At 42.7% G+C, this 16776-nt stretch overlaps 1 protein-coding gene across 3 annotated transcripts in view; it reads left to right on the top strand.

The window, feature by feature from the left end:
- ino80 (INO80 complex ATPase subunit) overlaps positions 1 to 16776 on the top strand; it is a 222552-nt gene that overhangs the window by 195871 nt on the left and 9905 nt on the right. For all 3 annotated transcript variants that reach the window (XM_060828740.1, XM_060828739.1, XM_060828741.1), the window contains 5 exons: positions 3496 to 3590; positions 6724 to 6796; positions 7712 to 7870; positions 10460 to 10562; positions 14106 to 14194. In XM_060828740.1, the coding sequence (XP_060684723.1) occupies positions 3496 to 3590; positions 6724 to 6796; positions 7712 to 7870; positions 10460 to 10562; positions 14106 to 14194 (519 nt within the window). The remainder of the gene's footprint in view (positions 1 to 3495; positions 3591 to 6723; positions 6797 to 7711; positions 7871 to 10459; positions 10563 to 14105; positions 14195 to 16776) is intronic.

Below are 16776 nucleotides of genomic sequence, written 5' to 3'. Positions count from 1 at the left end.
TAGTCATGATCTTGTTGAATGGCGAAGCATACTCAGAGCCAAGTAGTCTATTCTCGTTCCTTGCTCTTGTTCATATGCTTGGCAGCAAGTGGATTCTTCTAGGAGAAAGTGAGGACTGCAGATGCTGGAGATCAGAGCTGAAAATGTGTTGCTGGAAAAGCGCAGCAGGTCAGGCAGCATCCAAGGAGCAGTAGAATTGACATTTTGGGCATGAACCCTTCTTCAGGAATGAGGAGAGTGTGCCAAGCAAGCTAAGATAAAAGGTAGGGAGGAGGAACTTGGGGGAGGGGCGTTGGAAATGCGATAGGTGGAAGGAGATTAAGGTGAGGGTGATAGACCAGAGTGGGGGTGGGGGCGGAGAGGTCAGGAAGAAGATTGCAGGTTAGGAAGGTGGTGCTGAGTTTGAGGGTTGGGACTGAGACAAGGTGGGGGAGGGGAAATGAGGAAATTGGAGAAATGTGAGTTCATCCCTAGGCGGAAGATGAGGCGCCTTCCTCCAACCTCCACTCCCGGCACCTTCCCCTGCAACCGCAAGAAATGCAATTCCCCTCCCTTCCCCTATCAGCGTTCCGAAAAGACCACTCCCTCCATGACTCCCTTGTCAGGTCCACACCCCCCACCAACCCAACCTCCACTCCCGGCACCTTCCCCGGTAACCGCAAGAAACGCAAAACTTGCGCCCACACCTCCCCCCTTACTTCCCTCTAAGGCCCCAAGGGATCCTTCCATATCCGCCACAAATTCACCTGCACTTCCACACACATCATTTACTGCATCCGCTGCACCCGATGTGGCCTCCTCTATATTGGGGAGACAGGCTGCTTACTTGCGGAATGTTTCAGAGAACACCTCTGGGACACCCGGACCAACTAACCCAACCACCTCGCGGCTCAACACTTCAACTCCCCCCCCCCCCCACTCCACCAAGGGCATGCAGGTCGTTGGACTTCTCCATCGCCAGACCATAGCAACACGACAGCTGGAGGAAGAGCGCCTCATCTTCCACCTAGGAACCCTCCAACCACAAGGGATGAACTCAGATTTCTCCAGTTTCCTCATTTCCACCCCCCCACCACCACCACCACCACCCCACCTTGTCTCAGTCCCAACCCTAGAACTCAACACTGCCATCCTAACCTGCAATCTTCTTCCTGAACTCTCCGCCCCCACTCCCACTCCGGCCTATCTCCTCACCTTAACCTCCTCCTACCTATCGCATTTCCAACGCCCCTCCTCTCTACCTTTTATCTTAGCCTGCTTAGCACACTCTCCTCATTCCTGAGGAAGGGCTCATGCCCGAAACGTCGATCCTCCTGCTCCTTGGATGCTGCCTGACCTGCTGCACTTTTCCAGCAACACATTTTCAGCAAGTGGATTTACCATTTTGCAGTTGTCACTCTGCTTGAGATCAGCTGACTGAGCACAGATTAAGGCTCATTCCTTAGTCTATGTGGAGACATGGAACGGTTAGTCTTTTAGATACAGCAAAAAAAATGCAAAACTGGCCTGAGGTTTTTCTGTCCTGTCCATCTATTTTGTCTCTATTGTTTTATCTAAACATTTCTCGAGACCAAACGTAAATGCAGGTTTCAGCTTTACACAATCATAATGACTTTCGGCATCTGTGAAAGGGATTTCCTGTTAGTGACTTAATGTGACCTTAATATGGCGAATACAGTTCTATTCATGAGGCACATTATTTCAAACAGCTAGTTGGGGGGTGGGGGTGAATAGTTTGGAAATTCAAACTGCGTTTGTTTAAATAGTAAAATGAGGTGATTGGGGGGAGTGCTTTCGATTCTCTGCACTCTTCCCCCGCCCTTTCAACAAAATAAGTACTTAGTAGTCAGCGTAACACCAAAAAAGGCTAACAGTGCAGACATTAGATTGTTGTTTCTGAGATGCAAGTGTTATATATTTCGCAAGAAACACAGGATGTTCAATCCTGACTAAGAAAACAAATAGGGGTTTGGGAGTGGGCCCTGTTCTGGGAGTGTTCTGCCAGTTTCAAGCACCATTTAACCATGCCTTGCTGAGTTACTGCAGGTCTCTTCAGCAGCCATTAATCAATTAACCCTTCAATTGCCAAAATGCCAGAGAATAGACCCTCTCCAGGACAGTGGCTAATTTCAGCTTTGCAGTACGTTGTGACATTAAGGACTGCCGTAACTATCAAGGGCTGCTGAAGGGCTTATGCTCGAAACGTCGAATTCCCTATTCCTGAGATGCTGCCTGGCCTGCTGTGCTTTGACCAGCAACACATTTTCAGCTGTGATCTCCAGCATCTGCAGACCTCATTTTTTACTGCTTTAGTACTCTCTTAGTTTTATATAATTAATCATTCTTCTAACGTACAGTATTTTATTCACAGGTGCTTCCTCACTATCTCCACTAACTCTTATCTGTTTTAATCCAAAAGTTTTAATTTGGCATGTTTTCTGTCTAAACCATTATACTTTCAAACCATTGACTCCAGCAACGTTAGTCTTTCTACCCTCCACCTCCTCCTCAACCACCACTACTCCTGCCACCAGCAAAAGACTGTTACTCAGGCAGATTGAAACCAGAATTTGGTAGGTCAGGCGTAGATACTAGTTGTGGTCATTTTAGAATGGGGTTGTGAAGGTGTCTGTAATCAGCGACTGGAGCCTAATCACAAGGAATGCTCCCCCTGGTCTTGAGGAATTAGTTCTGCAGCATGCACACTGATTCTGTGTGGTCCACCTGTTGGAAGATATTTGGGGTGTAGATTTTTCTGGCATGACTTGAGCACTCCCTTTTGTTTCCCCAGGTTTATGTACAGAGCTGACTTAAGATTCAGAAAAATACGACCAGGAGTAGACCATTAAACCTGCTCTGCCATTCATTTAAGATCATAGCTGATCTCATTAGGTCTCAGTTGCACTTACTTGCCTGTTCCCTCATAATTTTCAACGCTTCTGTCAATTTTTTTAAAAAATCTAGCTCACTTAGCCTTGAATATTGTTAAGGGCCTAACCACCTCTACTGTCTAACAATTCCAAAGACCTTTTGAGAGAAGAAATTCTTCCTTATTTCTATCTGATTGGGAGACTTTTAATTTTAAACTGTCCTCTCTAGTTGTAGATTCCCCGACGAAGCAAACTTCCTCTGAGCATTCACTTTCTCAAATTCTGCAGAATTCCCTTCTGTTTCTCCCAGATTATGTACAATTGTCTCACATGTGCAAATGCACAGATGCAAACCCGTACTCTCTCAGACACCCCCCCCCCCCCCCCCCCCCCCGACTTCTCTGCACCACCCTCAAAGCCTTCGCATTCTAAGTGTAATAACTAGAATGGTGTAGAAGATTTCAGATGAAACCGAATTTATAAATTATTTTAGAAAGGCTCGCCGTGACTAACTTTGTGTTCTGTGTACATCTTGAATTTTTGAATATAGGTCTACCAATATTGCTGTCAATAGTTAGGAATTCTGCTTTCCCTTTATTGATTCCCATTCTGAATGCTGTTTCAGGAGTACATGGTCTTCAGACAACATACTTACATGAGACTGGATGGCTCATCAAAAATATCTGAGAGACGGGACATGGTGGCAGACTTTCAAAGCAGGTAAGTGATAGACTGTGCTGCCGTGCATCAGTCTGCAACTGCTTTTCAAGAATATTGAAACAACTTTGATTCCTTCCTTCCTTATTTCTCAAACCTTTATTGAGAGGGATATTGGCATAATCGTCCCTTGGTGTCCTAATCAGGCTACTATCCCAGAATATATTTATTTTTACCCATGTTCAAGTATTATTCAAAGTCAGAAGTCTCGACACACCAGGTCCTAGTCCAACCGGTTTACTTGAAATCACAAGCTTTCGAAGCACAGCCCCTTCTTTATGGTTAAAATCAGCCTAGAGGGAAGTTTGCAGTGGCATTTCACTGGGATCTCTTGTACCCTTTCTTTTCATGATGTCTAAATAAATGATAATGTGTTTCAATTTTGGAGGGTGACACAGATCTTGGAAGAATTGTAATTAGAGAGGAGGACAGTGTAGAACTCCAAAAGAGAGCGGAAAAGTTTGTGGAATGGTCAGATGAAGTTCAATCTGAGATTTTGGTACAAGTATGGAGAGACCATGCAAAATAAAGGGGTTGCAGAAACAGACCTGGGTGTGTATGTCCATCTGTCATTAAAGGTAGCAGAGCAGGTAGCGAGAGCTATTAATAAAGCAATACAGATTTCATTAATAGAGATTTAGAGTTTAAGAGCCAGAAGTTGCCAGGGTTTGAGCTCTAAGGAGAGACTGAATCAGCTTGGGCTGTACTCCTGGAATGTTGGAGTCTGAGGGCTCACCTTAGAGGTTTATAAAATCATGAGAATGGATAGGATAAATAGACAAGGTCTTTTTCCTGGAGGGAGTGTCCAGGACTAGAGGGCATAGGTTTAGGATGAAAGATTTAAAAGAGACTTAAGGGGCAACCTTTTCATGCAGCGGGTGGTGCTTGTATGGAATGAGCTGCCAAATGAAATGGTGGAGGCTGGTACAGTCACAACATTTCAAAGGCATCTGGATGGGTATATGAATAGAAGGGTTTAGAAGGATAAGGGCCAAGTGCTGACAAATGGGACTAGATTAATTTAGGATATCTGGTCAGCATGGATGAGTTGAACCGAAGGGTCTGTTTCCATGCTGTACGTCTCTATGACTCCAAGTTTATGCCTCAGCTGGGGTATTGTATAGAGTTCTGGGTGTCAGGGAAAGCATTGGAGAGAGTACAGAAGAGGTTAATGAGAATGATTCCAGAGATGAGACTTCAATTATGAGGATGGATTGGAGAAGATGGGAATGTTTACCTTGGAGAGGAAAAGACCACAAGAAGATTTGATAGATGTTTTAGAAATCATTAGGTGGAGCGATTGGACAAGGTAGACGGAGGTAAACTATTCCTCTTTGGAAATGGATTGTGAATTATGGGCACATTTTTGAAGGCTTTGCAAAAAGAAGCAAATGTGAAGTGAAAAATATTTCCCTGAGTAATTAGGAAATGCTGTGTACTGCTTAGAATTTTGGTGGAGTCAGAGTTAATTGAGATATTCAAGGGGTCATTGTTTCTAGTTAAATTATTATCCAATGTGCAGGGTTACAGGGAAAAGGCGTTAAGTCAAAATGCTCAGAGCTGGTGCAACCACAACAGGTCAAATGACTAACTGTATCTATTGTTCTGTGCAATGGACTAACAAGCCACTCAGTTAAACTCAACATTGAGGTTATCCATCATATCAAGGGCATTTGGGGACAGGCAATAAATGCTGAATGTCACCTAACAGCAACTGTAAGCCATGAATTATTAAAATAGGTTAGGGTGTGACAAAACACAACAGAAGGGTAATGCAAAAATATTTAATGTAGATCAACATCAGAGAATAGAACACATGTTCATAGAAGTAAATTTTAAGTGTCTGAAAGGAGGGGAGAAAGACAGAGCTAGACAGATGAAACTGCAGCTACCACTGACAGAATAATTAAATAACATTGAAGTAAAAGAAGACATTAGAGGAGCAAACATCTCAAAGGTTTGTAGGACTCTAAAAGGCTACAAAGATGGGAAGGTGAAGCCATTGAGTGATTTTTTTATAAGACCAGAATGGGAATTTTAAAACTGAGTTGTCATCAAAGCAGGAACCAGCGTAGGTGAACATAGACAGAAGCATGAGCCACACCAAATGAAGAAAAGTTTCCTAATACAGTCTTTAAGTTTACTACTTTTAGCATCCTCTGATCTGCATTTTGCATAATCTTTTGAAGTGCTGTTTTTGTTTCTCTTATCGATGCATTCTGGATGACATTAGAGACCTTCACTATCCTTTTCCTGTAGGTTATACAGGAATCCTGTACATGGGGAGCAAGTCATGCATATATTCCTTCAGCAAGGAAATGTAAAGTTCAATAATATGTCTTAAATGTAGGTGACGGTTGAAATTCAAATAGTAGGGATTCTGAGCTTAGCAGCATATACAACACTGAAACAAGAGACTAAGAAGTGTTGTACACTGGTTATGGAGAGAATTTAGTGAATATTGAATCGTTGTAGTCTGAATGATGTGCTTGTTAGTGATAGTCAAGTTGTGCATTAGATGCTTTACATGAGCAATATTGCAAACTGTGTTGAGTGTTGCCATTTGTCTCAGAGTCCAGTGAAAGATTTACATTCCAGCTAGATAGCAACCTGTTTATCTAGTAGCAATTAGCTCTATGTTTGATTCACTGTTAACACTATTAAAAGTACATGAAGATCAGAAATGCTGACACTGGCTAGTCTTATGCTCTGATACCAAAAGGCCCATCCCAATATTTATGCCTGACATGAGCTGCCTCACCATTTTTAATTTCATCCTTTCATCATACTTTTATTTGCTTTCACCCTCCTTTCATTTCCCAAAAACATGCATGTTGTTTGTCTGAATTACTCCATGTGGTGTGATTTGTGGTTTGGGTGTTTCTCTCATGTGGGATTGACACAATATGAAGGTATCAAGCAGAATTACACTTAATTTTAATGATTGCTCCAGTCTTCCATAGTGTATTATGAAGTCTGTATAGGACCGAACATCACGACTGCTTCAACTTCTGCGCTCTAAATGACTTGGAAGGGAAATTCTAACTGCGCATATCCCAGTCCCTCAGCATTGTTGCATGGACATGATTACCCTTTCAGTATTTTACCTACAGTATATTTTTCTTCCTTCCTGCAGAACAGATATCTTTGTGTTCCTTCTCAGCACCAGAGCTGGTGGCCTTGGCATCAATTTGACAGCTGCTGATACAGTAAGAGAGTAGATTATTTTTAGTCCTCTTTCTCTAGTGTGATATGTTGCATGTTAGCATGTGGGAATGCAGTTTTAGACTGCCTGTAATGCACCTGATTTCAAAGTATTTACTCAACCTTTGAATATTTAATTGTTAGGTAAATTCTTGATTAACTTTTTTTCAGTCCCTTGCTTAGCATGTGTGAGTGGCAATGTGGAGTAATCAAATTAGCTTTGAGCTTATTGAATGGCATAGCAGGTTCGAAGGGGCCAACTGGCCTACTGCTGCTTCTCATCCATATGTTCATGATAGAAATATCCATTCAATGATTGATACAATTTCACCTTGTATTCAGATACCTTGCTGATTGACCTCAAATACCATGCCACCTTTTACTTCATTTCCCACCAATAGAAACTATGTTCTGGAATATACCATTAATGTTGGGCAACCTCAACACAGTATGCACAATACAAATTTACTCCTAAGTTATTGCAAAATGTATGTTTTCACTCAGTGAGGCTAGAGGATGCTGGAGTCATAAACCGACCATGATCACATAAGAATTTCTTTTGAGGTTTGACTCGAGCAGATTGTAGAACAACATAGAGGGAGCTTTACTCTGTATTTAACTCCATTCTATTCCTGCCCTGGGACTGTTTGCTGGGTACTAGCCCAATATATGTACATCACAAGCATCCCATTACACTATAGGGGAATCACTTGCTTGAACATTATACATAGGCATTCGTGAGTGTAGTCCTGAAGTGAATTGTTACATAGCCTTGAAATTAGGCTGACAATGTTGTAGCAAAGTCATTGTGTTTCAGGGATAGTTGAACTGCCTGTCAGGGGCATTGGGTTTTGAATGCAAGGGGAGAGACAGGTGAGTATATCTTGCAATCTTTCTCCTAAAGATTTTGTTTGTTACAGGTTATATTTTATGACAATGACTGGAACCCAACTGTGGATCAGCAGGCTATGGATCGAGCTCATAGGCTGGGACAGACAAAGCAAGTAACTGTGTATCGACTCATCTGCAAGGGAACAATAGAGGAGCGAATCCTGCAGCGTGCCAAGGAGAAGAGTGAGGTACACACACTTGGTATCCATTTCAAGCTGGCAAAAACCTGTAGAATGACACAGTCATATACAGCACAGAAACAGACCCTTCAGTCCTTCTTGTCCATGCTGACCAGATATCCGAAATAAATCTAGTCCCATATGCAGCACTTGGCCCATATCTCTCTAAAACCTTCCTACCCCTATATGCCCAAGCAGATGCCTTTCAATGTTGTAATCTGGCTTCTGACAATTAACAATAAACTCCATGAGAGCAAATAAAGAACACGATGGGAAATTTGTAATTTTCATTAAAACTGGAGAGAATAATGTTTCTGATGCTATACTTTAACAACATTGAACAAGAGCTGCATTCCATTGAATGTTTTGTTTACAGTTCATGTATAGATTTAGTCAATGCATGGATTTTGAGAATAATTGGAATGCCCCACCAACATCCCGTTGTTAAACACCTTGGAACTTCATGCTTCCTATGATTCAGAATCAGACTGATTGGTGACCCACTGGAGAACCATGTTATAACTCAATGAAGTAAAATATGTCTATGCTTGCTGACATAAATGAGCACTGAGTGCCATCACTGAAACGGTGGCGAGTAACTGCAAACCATATGGTCTGTTGAGCCTTTTCTGTCATTTATTTTTCTATCTCCCTCAATACCCCTCTCCTGTCTGCTAACCATATTCCTTGATTTCCTGACGATAGCTTTCAATATAGTCAATGATCCACATTCCTTTGAGTGAAGAGATTTCTCTTCTGATTGCTCAATGGTCAACCTCTTAACCTGAGACTGCACTAGAATCCTCCTACCCAGGTACCCTGGGTATAGTCCATTTCAAAATGGCATTAAAGTCATCTGTTTTAAAGTCCAAATGTATGGATCCAGTTTACTCAGCCCCTCCATCGCACACTTAAACTCAGTGCATGTGTTATTTAAGAGCAGTGATGTTACGACTGCACTCCCATTGGCTTGTGAGAATGCATTATGTCTTGTTTCCACAGTTCCTCCGGGCCTTGTTAGCATTTCACAAACAAAGCTGCAGCTTGAGTAACTGGGCTATAGCAAAAATTCACCGTTTCCAGTACAGGGAGCAAAGTGATACCACTACATGTACAGTGAATTCTGGCAACAGGAAACTGAGCCAATAATCTGCAACTGAATGATTAAGATGGCTCCATTCTCTGCTGAGGTAGAGTTGTAATATTTCTGTGGGTAGCTTGTGAAAGATTTACATAGAGGTTAAACTGTCGGAGGGCAGCAGTTTCACATGGTACGCCATTTCAGTTAAGACTGAAGTGCCCCATTGTCTGTGTTATCTGTTCTCTCTGTTTGTCAATGATACATAGGAGAGGGCACTATCTGGAATCTCACAATTCTTGCTTTCCCTTTCCTTCCTACCCTTCCCACAGGATTCACTGCACCCTGTTATATGCCTTAACAGGGCATATTCCTTAATTCATTGGATTTTTCAATTCTATCTTTGAGATAAAATTCGGTTGTGGGATAGAAACAAATGCATTGTAACTCTTATGTATAATTCTTGATCATTTGAGCTCAATTTGTTTTACTGGCACCTACTGCTTCACTTCCTTCAAATAATCCCCTCTCATCTGTGTGAAATTATCAACTCATTGCTCCCTCGGTACTTTGGAGCTCATTTCGTACAAGGTGCTTGAGCCCATGTGACGTGAGGCTTCTGAACTAAAATAAACCCTTAAGAAGGCTGGTTGACTGGAGCATCACAACTGAACTTAGTCACAGATCCACTTTAACATCAACTTGTGAATGTTGCTATTAATGTTGTTATGTCCTGCTTCAAGGTTCTAAAGGTTATAAAGCAGAATTGTCATCTTGCCACCTTAGGCAATAAGGTGGATATTGACAGTTTTGTTCTGTTAAAAAGGCATGGCTAAAGGATTGTCTTCAAAGAGAAAAGATCGGGATTGGAAAAGTTTTTAAAAGGGACGTCTGAGATGTATATAATGTAGGAGAAAGTGAGGACTGCAGATGCTGAAGATCAGAGCTGAAAATGTGTTGCTGGAAAAGCGCAGCAGGTCAGACAGTTTCCAAGGAGCAGGAGAATCGACGTTTCAGGCGTGAGCCCTTCTTCAGGAAGGGCACATTTTCAGCATGTATATAATGTAGTTAATTATATAGAAAGATTATTTTAATTTAAATCACAATACAACCCCAAACAAAAGGTAAAATCAAACAGATGAAAGGAAGATTTAGGACTGATCTCAACAAGTTCTTTTCCCGGACTACCAACATGTTAGAAGAAGTTAGGAAAGCCAGATGGTGTGATGTGAATACTGCTGATATTACTGTGTGGATGAGTTAGGTTTGGCCAAGTGACCTTTTCCAATTAATGCTCACTTTAAGATTAGGTTTAACCTCAAAACCGGTGGCTTTGATTCCCAATAAGTGAGCTGTCCAGACATTAGTGAGTGCTGGATCCATGTGAAGTGGCAGGCCTGAGATCTGAAGAACTTATTGTGATCGGACTGATAAATGGGAGGACTTCAGATTCAGCAAGGACTATTTTAGACTTGTCACAACTCAGGCCGATAATGTGTTTTAAATTTTTGTTTTTGCAGATTCAGCGGATGGTTATTTCTGGGGGCAACTTCAAACCCGACACACTCAAACCAAAGGAGGTGGTCAGTTTGCTGTTGGATGACGAGGAACTGGAGAAGAAATGTAAGGACAATGCCTGTGTCTCAACAGATCTCTAGATCTGTTATTTTCTCTTTGTTTACTATGTTCACAGGCTGGTTGACTGGAGCATCACAACTGAACTCTGATAGTCACAGATAACCATATAGGTGCACATGTTCACTCTCACATTCTTATGTACATATTTTGCTCATTCTCCTCCACTCCTGCTGCCAGTTGTACAGCTGAACTCTCGCTCAACCTCCTGAGGTTGGTAATTGGAAGAACTGAATGATTTTTCCCAACTTAACCCTAGGGACTTGAGCAAGCTTGGGAAGAGGCATTGGAATGTTGGTAATGTTACTGTAAGAGTAATCCAGAAACCCAGGCTCATGTTCTGGTAACATGATTTCAAATCACTCTGGCAGAAAATGAGATTTCAATATAAAATCTATAATAAAAAGCTAACTGAATGGTGACTATGTAACCATTGTCATTTATTGTAAACAAAACTAATCTGCTTTACTCAACCTACTTTTAAAGAAGCAAAATTGTAATCCTTACCTGACCTGGTCTACATGTGACTCCAGACCCACAGGAATATAGTTTACTCTTAACTGCCTTCTGGACAGTTGGGGATTAACAATAAATGATGCGCCTAGGCAGCAACATCCACACTTCATGAACAAAATTGGTGGGACGTCCCTACAGCCTCCAACTAATATCTGTTATCATGCACAGATTGGGAATCAAGGACGAGATCTTTCCTAAGTTTTTTCCCTTTTGCCGTTCCTGGTTTGTTTTCATATCATGCCCTCACAAACCTTCAAACTATGAATGGTCAGATTCAAAACTATACATTGTCTACCAGAAGCTGATACCTCTTGCTCCTAAGAACCAAAAAGCTCAGCATTAATTGCAAGAGTTATAATGCTGGCCCATGAAGGGGTTTGACGAAGGAGTTTAGGCCCATAAGATTAGAAATACAGAAACATGTTTAGTTAGGCACACTATTTGAATTAGTTGGAAAATCAGTAATGTTCTGCGTAGTTCTACAAGTTTCACAAAGTGAAGTACTTTTTTGCTGTTTAATGTGCTAATTATCCCATGTTTTCTTTCTACTGGAGAAAGAGGATTGTTTCATGCAGTTGTTTTTTAAAGTCTCTGTATTCCTTTTCTCAATTACTTGGTTCTAACATGCACCAGCTAAATCACCAGCTAAATGTCACTGGCTCACACATGGAAAACTAAATGACCCTGGCCCTTGGGGTCAGCTTGTAACTGGCAGCATTTTCAGGTGTGAAGGCTGTGGACTGACTCTATTTGCATATTTACAGTTCTGACCACTGGGGAATGACAACAGATCATAGTCATTGAAATGGACAGCACGAAAGCAGACCCCTCAATCTAACTCGTCCATGCCAACCAAATATCCCAACGTCATCTAGTCCCATTTGCCAGTATTTGGCCCATATCCCCCTCAACCCTTCCTGTTCATATACCCATCCAGATGCTTTTTAAATATTGAAATTGTTCCAGCCTCCATGACTTGCTGTGGCAGCTCATTTCTTACACACAGCAGCTTCTGCATGAAAAAGTTGCCCCTTAGGTCCTTTTTTATATGTTTCCCCTTTCACCCTGAACCTATGCCCTTTCATTCCTGACCTCCCCCACCCCAGGGACAAAACTTTGTCTATTTATCCTATCCATGCCCCTCATAATTTTGTAATCCTCTATAAGGTCACCCCTCAACCTCCGACGCTCCAGGGAAAACAGCCCCAGCCTGTTAGCTCAAATCCTCCAACCCTGGCAATAGCCATGTAAATCTTTTCTAAACTCTTTCACGTTTCACAATACCATTCCAATAGGAAGGAAACCAGAATTGCACTCAATATTTCAAAAGTGGCCATTCCAATGTCCTGTTTAGCCGCAACTTGACCTCCCGACTTCTTTATTCCATGCTCTGACCAATAAAGGAAAGCATACCAAACGCCACTTCCACTATCCTATCTCCCTGCGACTCTACTTTCAAGGAGCTATGAGCCTGCACTCCAAGGTCTGTTTAGGAACACTGCCCAGAATCTTACCATTCAGTGTACAAGTCCTGCTAAGATTTGCTTTCCCAAAATGCAGCACCTCGCATTTATTTAAATTAAACTCCATCTGCCACTTCTCAGTCCATTGGCCCATCTGGTCAAGATCCTGTTGTAATCTAAGGTAACCCTCTTCGCTGTCCACTACACCTCCAATTTTGATGTCATCTGCTACTTACTAACGATACCTTCTATGTCCATATCCTAATCATTTATACAAATGACAAAAAGTCGTGGACCCAGCACTGATCCTTGTGGCACTCCATTGGTCGCAGGCCTCCAATCTAAAAAAAACCCTTCACCACCACCCTCTGTCTTCTACCTTTTGAGCCAGCTCTGTATCCAAATGGCTAGTTTTCCCTGTATTCCATGAGATCTAACCTTGCTTACCAGTCTCCCATGGAAACCTAGTCAAATGCCTCACTGCAGTCCATATAGATCTGCTCTGCCCTCAACAATCCTCTTCAAAAAGCTCAATCAAGTATTGAGACATGATTTCCTACGCACAAGGCCATGTTGACTGTCCCTAATCAGTCCTTGCCTTTCCAAATAAGTGTAAGTACTCACATCAGGCTCACTGGCTTGTCCTTACCACCTTTCTTCAATAATGGTACCACGTTAGCCAACCTCTAGTCTTCAGGCACGTCACCTGTGAGTATCGATGATACAAATATCTCAGGAAGTCCCAGCAATCACTCCCCTAGCTTCCCACAGAGATTTAGGGTACATCTGATCAGTCCTGGGCATTTATCCACTTTTTATGTTTCAAGACATCAGCACTTCCTCCTCTGTCATATGGACATTTTTCAAGATGTCACCATCTATTTCCCCACATTCTGTATCTTCCATGTCCTTTTCCACCATAAACACTGAACAGGTGTGGAACTCTGGTTGGGGATGGGACCCACATCTGGACCTTTAACCCAAAGAGAAGTGTCACTGTGGAGCTCTGCCCAGCATGAGTGGGAGGGAGAATTCTGTGTGTTTTGATATGGAGTTCTCACCTAGGAGATCCCTGAATAATTGTTTCATATCTAACTGAATAAGGTAAATCTCTTTCACTCACATGGAATTGGTACTGGCATACCATAAAATCAAAAGAAAAACACGTTGGGGGAGCATTTCAGTGAATTATTGGAATTCCCTCTGAGGCTGCGAGGCCTTGTGGCTGATCCACACAGATGTTCAGAGCAGAGATTCCAGTCCCAGTCTGTGCTCTATCAGCAGCAGTATTGCTATTGATGTCAGTGCCTGGGACAGTAAACAAAACACAGCCAGTAATCCTGTTCTTGATCATTATCCAGTGGCCTGTCTCAAAAGTGTGCACTCTCATATGAACATTGAGAAGTATCCCAACACTTTCACTGGGCAAGGAAAGCTAAGCATTTGATCCTGAATCCTGAACAAGAATAATTCAGAATATAAGGTCTTGGATTGCTAAATGAGTGGGTGTGGGGATTGCTGAATATTTGATTGATTCTTTCTCTGCTTGAAGTGCGCCTGCGACAGGAAGAGAAAAGAATACAAGAAGAATCAAACAAAGTGAAAGATCGAAAAAGGAAACGAGAAAAATATGCAGAAAAGGTAAGACTATCTTCCCAGCTAATATGCTTCTCAGCATGGGATTGTGACAGGAACAGTGAAGCAGGAATGAGTCACTTGCCTTCATGCTGCAGTCGATTTGCCATCTCTGAGGTGGACAGCATAGACCTTTGCCTACAGTAGGCTGGAGAAATTGGAATGCTTCTGTTGTCACTTGTGGGAGTCTTTCAACAGTTCATGATTTGAGCAGCAGATGGAGCACCTTGTTTCCACATAGGCAGTAGATAAATGTAGCACTGACAAGGTTATTACACACAACAATACAGTCACATATGTGCAAACAAACAAGGCCTATAGCAGGGAGCTGATGGCATCTCCTCCCTCTTCCTCACCTGAACCTTACTCTGTCCCGTTCCACCTTTCTCTCCCACTTCCCAAAGTGGATTTCAACTTCCCAAATATTGATTGGAAGCTCTTTAGATCAAGTAGATTGGATGGGGCGGTATTTGTGTAGTGTGTCCAGGAAGCTTTTCCAATTCCGTATGTAGATTGTCTGACCAGAGGGGAGGTCATATTGGATTTGGTGCTCGGTAACGAATTGGGAAAAGTGATGGGCTTGTTAGTGGGTGAGCATTTTGGTGATGGTGACCACAATTCTGTGACTTTCACCTTGTTTATGGAGAGAGAGAGAGAGGTGCGTGCAACAGGGCAGGTTTTACAATTGGGGGAAAGGTAAATACGATGCTGCAAGACAGGATCTGAGGAGCATAAATTGGAAGCATAGTCTGTCAGGGAAGGATGTCGTTGAAATGTAGAGCTTTTTCAAGGAACAGATACGACGTGTCCTTGATATGTATGTACCTGTCAGGCAGGAAAGAGATGATCGTGTGAGGGAACCTTGGTTGACGAGGGAGATTGAATGTCTTGTAAGGAAGAAGAAGGAGGCTTACATAAGGTTGAGGAAGCAAGGTTCAGACAGAGCGTTGGAGGGATACAGGATAGCCAGGAGGGAGCTGAAGAAAGGGATTAGGAGAGCTAAGAGAGGGCATGAAAAATCTTTGGTGGGCAGGATCAAGGATAACCTTTTTATGCTTATGTGAGAAACATGAAAATGACGAAAACGAGGGTAGGTCCGATCAAGAACAGTAGTGGGAGACTGTGTATTGAGTCGGAAGAGATAGGAGAGGTCTTGAATGAGTACTTTTCTTCAGTATTTACAAATGAGAAGGACTGTATTGTTGAAGAGGAGAGTATGAAACGGACTGGTAAGCTGGAGGAAATACTTGTTAGGAAGGAAGATGTGTTGGGCATTTTGAAAAACTTGAGGATAGACAAGTCCCCCGGGCCTGACGGGATATATCCTAGGATTATGTGGGAAGCAAGAGAGGAAATTGCAGAACTGTTGGCAATGATCTTTTCGTCTTCACTGTCAATGGGAATGGTGCCAGGGGACTGGAGAGCGGCGAATGTTGTGCCCCTGTTCAAAAAAGGGAATAGGGATAACCCCAGGAATTACAGGCCAGTTAGGCTTGCTTCGGTGGTAGACGAAGTAATGGAAAGGATACTGAGGGATAGGATTTGAGTATCTGGAAAGACACTGCTTGATTAGGGAGAGCCAGCACGGATTTGTAAGGCGTCGGTCTTGCCTTACAAGTCTTATTGAATTCTTTGAGGAGGTGACCAAGTCTGTGGATGTAGCATACAACAGTGGATGTAGTGTACATGGATTTTAGTAAGGCATTTGATAAGGTTCCCCATGGTAGGCTTATGCGGAAAGTCAGGAGGCATGGGACAGTGGGAAGTTTGGCCAGTTGGATAGAGAACTGGCTAACCGGTCGAAGTCAGAGAGTGGTGGTAGATGGTAAATATTCAGCCTGGAGCCCAGTTACAAGTGGAGTTCCACAGGGATCAGTTCTGGGTCCTCTGCTGTTTGTAATTTTTATTAATGTCTTGGAAGAGGGAGTCGAAGGGTGAGTCAGTAAATTTGCAGACGATACGAAGATTGAAGGAGTTGTGGATAGTGAGGAGGGCTGTTGTCAGCTGCAAAGGGACTTAGGTATGATGCAGAGCTGGGCTGAGGAGTGGCAGAAGGAGTTCAACCCTGTCAAGTGAGAGGTTGTCCATTTTGGAAGGACAAATAAGAATGCGGAATACAGGGTTAACTGTAGGGTTCTTAGTAAGGTGGAGGAGCAGAGGGATCTTGGGGTCTATGTTCATAGCTCTTTGAAAGTTGCCACTCGGGTAGATAGAGCTTATAAGAAGGCCTATGGTGTATTAGCGTTCATTAGCAGAGGGATTGAATTCAAGAGTCGTGAGGTGATATTGCAGCTGTATAGGACCTTGGTAAGGCCACATTTGGAGAACTGTTTGCAGTTCTGGTCACCTCATTTTAGGAAAGATGTGGAAGCTTTGGAGAGGGTGCGGAGGAGATTTAGCAGGATGTTGCCTGGAATGGAGAATAGGTCGTACGAGGATAGATTGAGAGTGCTAGGCCTTTTCTCATTGGAACGGCGAAGGATGAGGGGTGACTTGATAGAGGTTTATAAGATGATTGGGGAATAGATAGAGTAGACAGTCAGAGACTTTTTCCCCGGGTACAACAGAGTGTTACAAGGGGACATAAA

Source organism: Hemiscyllium ocellatum, chromosome 8, assembly GCF_020745735.1.
Source record: "Hemiscyllium ocellatum isolate sHemOce1 chromosome 8, sHemOce1.pat.X.cur, whole genome shotgun sequence".
Lineage (NCBI taxonomy): Eukaryota > Metazoa > Chordata > Chondrichthyes > Orectolobiformes > Hemiscylliidae > Hemiscyllium > Hemiscyllium ocellatum.
This window is presented reverse-complemented; position numbering and strand designations above follow the sequence as displayed.